This window comes from Phocoena sinus, chromosome 13 (assembly GCF_008692025.1).
Source record: "Phocoena sinus isolate mPhoSin1 chromosome 13, mPhoSin1.pri, whole genome shotgun sequence".
NCBI lineage: Eukaryota > Metazoa > Chordata > Mammalia > Artiodactyla > Phocoenidae > Phocoena > Phocoena sinus.
Genome location: NC_045775.1, coordinates 76,035,232 through 76,045,099, shown reverse-complemented (window position 1 = coordinate 76,045,099; position 9,868 = coordinate 76,035,232). Strand labels below are relative to the sequence as shown.

The following is a 9,868-nucleotide window of genomic DNA, read 5'->3' as shown; positions in this document are numbered from 1 at the left end:
TAGTTGCGGCATGTGGGATCTAGTTCCCTAACCAGGGATCGAACCCAGGCCCCCTGCATTGGGAGCGCGGAGCCTTAGCCACTGGACCACCAGGGAAGTCCCCAAATAAGCTTTAAAGAAATAAAATTAAGTGATTATCATTAAGTTACAAGGTGGAAATACAAAACATTGCAAAACAGTAGTATCCTGCTAATTGGGTAAACAAAAAAAGAAGGGAAACAATTTCAACAATCAACCATTTATTGAACATGTTAGACTTCTGAATTAAAGGGATATCGACAAGTGTGAGGAAGCTGACTTTGCTGGCAGCTTGAAAGACTATACAGCTCGGACCCAATGCCTTTACAGAGGAGTTTCTAGATTGGGATATTTAGGAAATTCACACGTGACTTAAGAAACTGAGGTGAGATTCAGCCTTGGTTCTGGATGTACGGGTTCAATTAAACTTGAGAATCTCTTCTCAGGATTCTTTCTTAAGCAAGGCAATGCCAAACGCAACTGTCCCAGCGAGAGTTTTTAGAAAACAGCTGGCAGAAGTACAGGGTCTGGTGTATGGCATACTCGTCTTCCCTGTTCAAATGATTCAGAACATGTGCAAAGCGTGCTAGCTTTCATCACACATGCAGCATTACATAACAAGTCACCCTGCAAAAATGAGGGGCAGGCTTTTGAATTAAATGACATGAAATGGGAGAAGAAAATGAGAATCATTATCGGGAATTTTAGAGGTTTAGAGTTCTGTCACCAAAAGTTTCATTGAAAGCCATTATGTGAAAAGAAATGTCAGTGTGTACACAGCTAGTTGTCAGGTCTTTCTGAGTTATCTTAGCCTTTCTAGGTAGACTAGCCTTCCACTCCCACAGAGTCCACAGGTAGACTCTTCAAATAATTCTGAAGCACAGATTCCTCCAAATAGAAACCACTCTGCCACCAAAAACTGGGGCCAGGAAAGGAAGCAGAGAGCCATCTGGATAGGGCACCTCTCATGCCCGCCCCCCCGCCCCGCAGCTGGAGAGATCCTCTCCTCCCCCACCAGTCCACCCTCATCTACACAATCTCTAGGAAAACATGCTTCAAAGAGTCTATCTTCAAAAAGACAACTAACTACCCAGAAAACAGCTTTTCCTTTGTTGTGGGAGATTTCTTTCAGTGCAATTTCTAAAGTGAAACTTAAATTCTTTTGTACTCTTTCACACAAGAAACCATATTCTCAGAGGCTCAAAAAGTGAAGCTTTGCAGACTCTACAACAATACTTATGTGTCCACTTGGTGCCAACCTACTTGGTGCCTGAAACCAACCTTTCTTTCTGCTCTCCTCCTTACTATCAATATCCATCAATGAGGGACAGCGACCAGTAGCCAGAAAGAGCCGTGTGAGACCTCAGTTAAGTCACAGCCAGATGTCCTGAACAAAGAACACGTCTCCTTTGCAAGAAGAAACTGAACTCAAGTCCCCGGGGACTGTCCCGTGTTAGGCAGATACGCAGATGGCGCCCTGGGTGCTCCTGAAGGAGCTTCATTTTCTTGGGGAGACCAGACAGAGATGGCAGATACCGGCTGCCCTGTATTGCTCAAGTTCCAAAATGTTTGAGTGGCATTACCAGGAGCTATTACAGTAAAATGGAAAGAGCCAATCATGCGGGGCAGGGGAGTCAGGAAGGTGCATGGGCAAACGTGAGCTGGGCCCTGAGAAAACAGGTTTCGGGGAGGCAAGGGAAAGAAGAGAAGGTGGGGGGACACGCCCTAACTGGAAAACAGCCACCGGAAGCCAGGGACTGGAGGACGCAGCAAGGACGAAAAGGCACAGAGGCCTGGATGGGCCCGACAAGAGGGACCTTTGGCCCAGCGAGGATGCAGGGAAAGACAGGCAGGACAGTGCCGGCCTGGGGAGCCCTGAACACCAGAGTCCACGAACTTGATTCTCGAAGCCACGAGACACGCTTCAGATCACGGCAAGTACTCTGGAAAGATCACTCTGCTCTCTTCGCATACACAAAAAATGGACAGGAGACCAATGAAGGTGGCTCTTGGAAAAAAAAAAAATCTAGGAGAGAAGTGGAATGGGTGGCGGTGTGGGTGGGGCAGGGAAACAAGGAAAATGGAGACTGTAGCTGGAGATGGTTCTCTAAAAATGGACAGGACTTTCGTGACAAGACATAAAAACGGCACAAGTCTGCAGTTCGGAGTTGAGATGATTCAAGAGATTGGGCAGTTGAGAGGGGCCTCTTAATGGGTAGAAGAGAGAAATTCTGTTTCCGTGACAACAGGATGACCAAGCTGAAATATTCAGCACATGGCAGGACTGGGTTCTTTGGGAACTAGGCCAAGGATAAAAACTTGGGAGTCACTCACTCAGAGGATAAAGAATGGATGAGTTTCTAGGGAGACAAAGGAAAAGACAAAGACCTGTCTTTGAGGGCCTTCTCCTCCACCAGCACAGGATAAGACAAAGGAGTTCTCAGAAGCCAGGACAGAGAGACCAGAAGAGGGGAAGTTTGATTTGATGGTCTAAGTGTCCAATTCTATCAGGGACAAGACTGAGCGTTGAGAACAAGCCACTGGATTTGGGGATCTGAACCTCTGGGAAAACATTATTAGCAGGAAGACACGGACCGAAGTGACTCTGTAAAGGTTATGAGGAAGATACATGGCAAGGGAATGGAAGCCGGACCACAAACAGGATGGATGGGAGCGGGGAATCTGGGCATGCACGAAGACGGAAGGAAAGGGGTGAGTGGAGACAGGAAGAAAGAGAAAACAATAGAGGGGAGGAAGAAAGGCAGGGAAAGGGGAGACAGAAAAGGGAATAAATAACCATGGTCTTAGGGGATGATGCCAAGAAGAGTCCTCATTCCTTACCTCTACAGATGTTACCTGCAGAGAATGAAAGTCTCAACTCAAAGTCACGGGCTGTTTTAAGCGAGGTGGAAGATACCATGACAAACAAGATGGCCCCTTCTTCTGCCAGACTTCTTCAATGGCCTACAATTCATCCTGTTCCTCTCACTTCCCACATTCTTTGCATTTCCCTGAGATCAGCTATTCTCTTTCAGTTTTGTTTTGTTTTTTGTTTTTTTTCCCCAGAAACAACTCTCTTTAGGCTTTTGATAATAGGGTAGTACAACTAGAACAGATTTAAATAAAACAATAATCTGATCCAAAACACTACTCTCAGTTACCTCAGGGGAACTCTCTGAGTTTCTTTCTTTCTTTTTTTTTTTAATATTTATTCATTTATTTGGCTGCACTGGGTCTTAGTTGCAGAATGCGGGATCTAGTTCCCCAACCAGGGATCGAACCCGGGCCCCCTGCATTGGGAGCACGGAGTCTTAACCACTGGACCACCAGGGAAGTCCCCTGAGTTTCTTAAATTTTAATAACCCCTGACATGGGACAGAAGGAGAATTTTTGCTAATTAGCCTTGGCGTTTTTTATCAGATAAGAGGACCATTAACTAGATTCAGGTAAAGGAGGGAGTAAAGTCAGTTTGTAAATGTAAGTCTATTTTAGGCAACAAAGGCAAAACAGAGTTTGCGGGAAACGTGTTTCATAAAAGCCCTTCGAAATTTTTAGACCCAAACCAAACAGTCCTTGCTTTCTTGCCCAAAGCATGAACTCACCCTACTTCAAAAAGTTTCTGTAATGATGGTGAGTAGGGATGAACACAATGTTTCAATAATCGTTAACTGTGATTTTTAAAACATCTGTGATGGGCACAGTGGCTTTACAGCTTTCCTCCCAGAACCCCCAAGTTCAGTTTTCTGCTCAGTACAACTAAATGGAAGTGGCTTCACTTCGTCTTAAATAATATGAAAATGTCAGAAGAACGTGAAGAGCTTGCACTAGGCAGGCTGGACTCGCAGGCAGTAAAGCATGTTTTTCAGCTGCAGTTTTGGTTTGCTGCTGAAGCCTTTGAAGAGGATCGTGTTCAAAGGAGCCCTTTGCCCATCAGCATTCACTACATTCTACATCTTTTGTAGGGCACATCCCCGCAAAGGGAGAGGCCTTGGTAGAAACGGACCACAGCCTGTAGTTTTCTCCTAGGTCCGCGAAGGTAAGTAGTGGCGAGTGCAATGCTGTTTTCAAGGGCTAACTTTACGACAGGGCCAAGACCCGAGGGAGGGCAGTCAACAGCAGTCACCTGCCCAGGGCTGAGGTCTCCCTTTGGTCACAGCTGGGCACGCCCACATGCTTCCCTACTCACGCTCAGGGGGACAGGCTGGAAGACACCAGCATAAATAACGGGAACACAGGAGGACAAGTTCGCCAAAGTGCAGGTGCAAAACCCAAAGCAATCCCCCCTGCCTCTGCCAGCCCCGACTTGCCACCAAACCCTAGAGGAGAGGGTGTGTCTCTTAGGTCACAGTAGTTTTCTCTTCATTTTTCTTGATTTAGAAACAAATCAGCAGGGAGGACAAGGTTCTCAAGAACAGAAAAATCAAATCTGAAACAAGAGCAACACAATCTATTGGTAACATTCATCTTTTTCCAAAGGAATATACCTCACTGCTATGATCTTGGGGTGGGAGGTGGCGGGGGGAAGATCTTATAGGAGTTGAAGTTCAGGAGAAAAATTCAAAATTAAGACAAACTGACCCTCCACCATACAAACAGCAACTGATAAAATAACAGCACATAAGATTATTTTAAAAGTCAGTTTGAAATAAAACAAACACTAGAAAGATACATACTTGGTGGAGGGCATATGGGAATCTTGGGCGTCTACTGTACACCATCCTATATTGTTTTGAATTGTTTACATGCACATTTCTTTTAAATCAGAAAAAAATTATAACAAAGGGGAAAAGAAATCCTTGAAGTCAATTATCTGGGAAGGTTCTAGGCCAGAGTTATATTGTACAGCTGACCTACTGGGCTAGCAAACAAAGAGATGCTGAGCTGCGTGGCTTATTTTGTAACTGGTATGCGGACTGTGTTCCCTGTGGGAAGTCGGGCACCAACCACTCTTTACCAGTGTCCTGGCTGTGGCTGCACAGAGGGAGGGAGGGCACATGCTGGCAGCAAGGCAGTGTGTCCCCACACAGGCAGGCTGCCTCTGGGGTGGAAGGAGGGCTTTGCTTTCTGGCAGAGGCCTGGGCTGGCCGCACTCAGGAAGTCTATTTGCAGGGCTGATCTAGGGAGCTGGAAGCTCCCAGATCCTACATTTCTGGATTTGTTTGCTTCCAGGGCGTGTGGTCTAGTGCTTTACGACCCGGAGGGTGGTTCCAGCAGCCTGTGGTGTCACCTGGAAACTCCCTAGAAATGAAGAAGCATAGGCTCACCCCATACAGAGTTTGCTTTTTTTTTGAATCGCAAGTCCTAGGGTGAGTCACATGCCTATGAAAATTTGCGAAGTGCTGATGGAGTGTGAAAAGTACAGGCCGGGAGCCAAGGGAGTTGCCCTCAGGTCTTGATTTTGCCAGGAACTTGTAGTGGGAACTTAGGGGAAAAAAATCATAATGTTTCTGGGCCTGAGCTTCCTCATCTGTTGAAGGAAGAAGCTGTTGCAGAGGCCTTGAGAATCTCTTCTAGCTCGAACATCACAGACATGTTCACATGGATGTCTATATGTTGTGGTCTGAAAAGGGCGGGGCAGTGGCAACAGCACCCCCAGAATCAGCTGCTGCTGCCGCCATGCCAAACACAAGCCCACTGCTGGGCCCATGTGAGACTGCATATCCCTCCTTCCTTCCTTACCTTTTGGTCCAAACGCTGGTAGTCACTGGCCTTTGGCCGCCGTGTAACTTTGGACCTTTTTCCTTCCAGGACGAAAGCAATAATCTGGGGAAAGGAACAAGTCAGCCATTAACAACTGACTCTCTAATGACATATTTCAGTCTCTGAAATCAGAGGTAATCACGTGGTGGCCCATTTACTAATGCCCTGACAGTAAAAAGAGCAGGACATCCACAGAAAGGCCCTATTTACAATTATAAGGACAGGGCCTAGTTACATCAGAATCCTTTATACTGCTAAACAGGAAATGACAGATGCAGGATGGCTCTTCTGGGCTCTAGCTTGTGGTGGTCTGTATGATTTACTCAAGAGCACTTGGTGAAAAGAACCGCCAACTCCTCCCCAACTTAGCCTCCTCCAGGCTGACCCATCCACCCTCCTTTTATTTTAATATTAAGTAATAATTAATTTGCAGATAATTATCTTATCTGCAAATGTACTCTTTCACCCCACACTTTGCTTCATCTTAACCTTACCACTCTCATTTCATACCTAAGGTTACTCTCCATGAGGAGCACTTGGATGTAGAATAAGCAATGTACTGCTTTTTTGTGTGTGTGTGGCCGTGTTGTGAGGCATGCGGGATCTTAGTTCCCTGACCAGGGATCAAACCCATGCCCCCTGCAGTGAAAGTGCAGCGCCTTAAGCACTGGACTGCCAGGGAATTCCCAGCAATTACCACTTTTACTAAATGTCTTCCCTCATTTCTCACAGCCCTAGGCCTTACGGCTATCATGAATTGAATCCTTCAATTTTAACCTGCTTACAGAAACTACTAAATTCTTAGGGCTCCATAAGAAATGAAATCATTTTGGGAAAAGAATCTGAAAATGAATATATATACATGTAACTGAATCACTGTGCTGTACACCTGAAACTAGAACGACATTGTAAATCAACTACACTTCAATTAAAAAGAAAAAAGGAATGCAATCATTCTGTCCTTAGAGTGGTTACTAAGCAACACAACCAACCCTGCTGAAGTAAAAGATGAGTGTATCCATGCAACTTCTGGCCTTTCGTCTAATCAGAAACTCAACTGACTGCAGAATATAGTCCCTGGGCTCTCTGCTGTTGGTGTTGAAGACTATGTAACCGTTCTTTCTGCCACGGCACATGGAAAACAAAAGCTTGGGAAAGGAAGCTAGAAATAGACAGGAAGCACTGTCTTTCTGAGAGGGGAAACAGGAAGATAAGGGCTCTAACTACTTACAGACTGTCAGGTACTCAGGTCCTCTCAGGCTGTGACAGATTGTAAGTTCCCAGATTACGGGAGGAGACCCTAATTTGGGTCAGAGCGTAATAACGTCCTAAACTTGGCACCTGACGCAACAGCAGAAGGCACTCAGAGGAAACAGACATGAAAATATATGATTTCTAAAAGAATAAAGAACCCTAGCAGGGTCTCAGAAAAAACTGAAGTTTGTTTCTAAATTCCTAGTGCTTACAGGCAGATGAGTGATGGATACCCACACTCCAAGCTTTCAGGATGGAGGAAGTCCCATCCCTCCTCTTTTTTTTCTTTTTTTTTTTTTTTTTTTTGCGGTACGCGGGCCTCTCACTGTTGTGGCCTCTCCCGTTGCGGAGCACAGGCTCCAGACGCGCAGGCTCAGCGGCCATGGCTCACGGGCCCAGCCGCTCCGCAACATGTGGGATCCTCCCGGACCGGGGCACGAACCCATGTCCCCTGCATCGGCAGGCGGACTCTCAACCACTGCGCCACCAGGGAAGCCCCCATCCCTCCTCTTAAAGCAACTCCTGACTTACCTTCCGCTTATTGTGGTAGGCAATATAGAGGACAGCAACGAGAATGGCTGCTGTCACCAGATATGCAAAGAAGTGGCTGCTCTCTGCACTGGAACTTCCAAGATTATCCTTATAAAGGTCATCCTTCTTCCTACTCCAGGAATTCAAAACTGTGCTTTCACGGTTCTCACTGGAGGCAGGGCCAGGCATTTCTTTCTCATCTTTGGGTGGTGCACCCTCTTCAGGCTCTGTATCCCCTTCCTCAGTCTCCTTGGGCTCCTCATCTTCAGATGGTTCTAAAGACTTACCTTCTCCCTCCTGCTGGGTAGAAGAGCGGTCAGAGTCTAGCAATACTTTTTCCCCAGATTCAGTTCTGGAAGGCTGCGGAGCTTTGTCAGTTACTGCGTTTAAATCGGACTTGGTGGGCTCCTTGTTACCAGAAGAGGGGCTGGAGACCGACGTGGTGGACTGGTCTCTGGAGGAATTGCCAGGGCGGTCATTCTTGTGCTGCAGCTCGGGTTCCGAACTGCCAGGGACGGCTTTCGCGGTACTATGATTCAGAGGGGGTCTGTCTCTGTGTTCTTGCTGAGGCTGCAGGCTCAACATGAGCTTGGAGTCTCTTGTAGAAGCCGGACCTGTCCTCGGAGTGACTGCTGAGGAGACTGGCAAAGAAGTGGTCTGCGTGGAGCCTGAAACAGAGAAACCGTCTGGCTGAAGAGAGGCAGGCGGAGAGAAAGGAATCCTCAGAACGTTGCAACGGGCAAACAGAGGAAGGGGCCGATGGCGAGCGGAGGGGTGGCGAGGGTCGGGCAGGGAAGAAGTGAGGTCAGGTGGCGACCGGCCACGGTGAGTATTGGTGGGCCTGGCGGCGAGACTGGGATTAGTGGAGGTGGGTCGAGGAGTTGTTGTGGGAGGCGGGGGGGGGGGCGGGGGGGATCTTACCCGCCGCTGCGAAGCTCAGCAAGACGAACACAACCCGTAAACTCATCCTGCACAGACTGCGCTTCCGCCCTCTACTGCTCTCGCGAGATCAGCGCGCGGGCTCAGCGCTCATGCCCCACCCCTTCCTGCGTGCGTCTCCCGCAGCCATACCCGGTCGAGGGGCGGGGCTTGGGAAAAGTCCCGGCTGTGTGTGGTTCAGCTGTTTCCTTCTTTTTTTGGTGTCGGCGCCGTATTGTCCCCTGTGGAAGGCGTATCCTCCTTTTTCTGGTTTCTTTGCTACGTAGCAGCGGCTACAGACCGTTACTCCCCCTTTTCTTCTTTGCCTTCATACTTATGAGACAATATAGGCAGAGAAGGAGCTGCCTGGCCCGCGGACGATCCCACGGGAGTGACATCGCTGTGGCCCAGCGCCTCTTCGCCCCATCTTCTACCTACATTTCTACCTTCTCCCCCCCGGTGGTTCCTTCCCTGCCGTACACAGATGTGTGGAAATCTGGAAACGGAAACCCACCCCATCACCTTTGTAGCGGGAGCCTTTGCAACCCTGCTCCCCTCTCTCCTGACCCCACGGAAACTGCCCTCCGAGGTAGCCAAAGATCTTTTCTAAAAAGTCCATCCTTTATATGTATTTGTATGGCAGATTCACTTTGCTGTACACCTGAAACTGGTACAATATTGTAAATCAATTTCAATTACACCCAATAAAAATTTAAAGAAATGGATCTTCCTTGGTGGTACAGTGGTTAAGAATCCACCTGCCAATGCAGGGGACGCGGGTTCGGGCCCTGGGCAAGGATGATCTCACATGCCATGGAGCAACTAAGCCCGTGCGCCGCAACTAGTGAGCCTGCGCTCTAGAGCCCGTGAGCCACAACTACTGAGCCCGCGTTCCGCAACTACTAAAGCCTGCTCACCTAGAGCCCATGCTCCACAATAAGAGAAGCCGCCGCAGTGAGAAGCCGCCGCAGTGAGAAGCCCGTGCCCCACAACGAAGAGTAGCCCCCACCCGCCGCAACTAGAGAAAGACCGTGCACAGCAACGAAGACCCAACACAGCCAAAAATAAATAAATAGTAAATTAATTTATAAAAAGTAAAAAGAAAATGGCGGGGGATGAGACTGGAGCAGAGCCTCCAGCCAGATTAAGTATTAAATGATCTAGGTTGCCATTAACACAGGTTGAAATGTAATCCTGCCAAAAAGGATTACAGCTGCCAGGAGATATAACACTCTTCTGCAGGCTGAGTACAATGTTTGGGTTATGTGGCATGCAGTTCTAGTCAGGTGAATTTCTGAAGAATTTTAAGGACTAGTATATGATGTAAATATAGTTTTCAGGAAAAAGTACTTTGTTTTGCTATTTTAAAACCTTTTAGTCCAGTGGTTAGGACTCTGTGCTTTCACTGCCGTGGCTGGGGTTCGATCCCTGGTTGGGGAACTAAGAT

The 9,868-nt window shown here is 47.7% G+C and overlaps 1 protein-coding gene across 4 annotated transcripts; it reads right to left on the bottom strand.

The window, feature by feature from the left end:
- Nucleotides 1-66: 66 nt before the first annotated feature.
- On the bottom strand, nt 67-8,521 carry TGOLN2 (trans-golgi network protein 2). 4 transcript variants are annotated; one of them, XM_032652387.1, is made up of 4 exons: nt 8,425-8,521; nt 7,504-8,171; nt 5,698-5,781; nt 67-110 (listed from the first exon to the last, which is right to left on the bottom strand). In XM_032652387.1, exons 1-4 carry the CDS (start codon nt 8,468-8,470, stop codon nt 75-77), a joined length of 834 nt encoding a protein of 277 aa, XP_032508278.1. In that variant the 5' UTR covers nt 8,471-8,521; the 3' UTR covers nt 67-74. The 4 variants fall into 4 exon arrangements, with proteins under 4 accessions (XP_032508278.1, XP_032508281.1, XP_032508277.1 ...); XM_032652390.1 differs by lacking the exon at nt 67-110 and adding an exon at nt 225-4,444; XM_032652389.1 differs by lacking the exon at nt 67-110 and adding an exon at nt 4,451-5,256.
- Nucleotides 8,522-9,868: the final 1,347 nt, after the last annotated feature.

What these genes read in the sequence shown, in the direction of transcription:
- TGOLN2 (XM_032652386.1), bottom strand. Translation starts at nt 8,470, where the DNA reads ATGAGTTTACGGGTTGTGTTCGTCTTGCTGAGCTTCGCAGCGGCGG. An exon ending in GCTGAGCTTCGCAGCGGCGG is followed by an intron (nt 8,172 to 8,424) that starts GTAAGATCCCCC and finishes TCTCTGTTTCAG; the next exon opens with GCTCCACGCAGACCACTTCT. An exon ending in CCTACCACAATAAGCGGAAG is followed by an intron (nt 5,782 to 7,503) that starts GTAAGTCAGGAG and finishes TCCTTTCCCCAG; the next exon opens with ATTATTGCTTTCGTCCTGGA.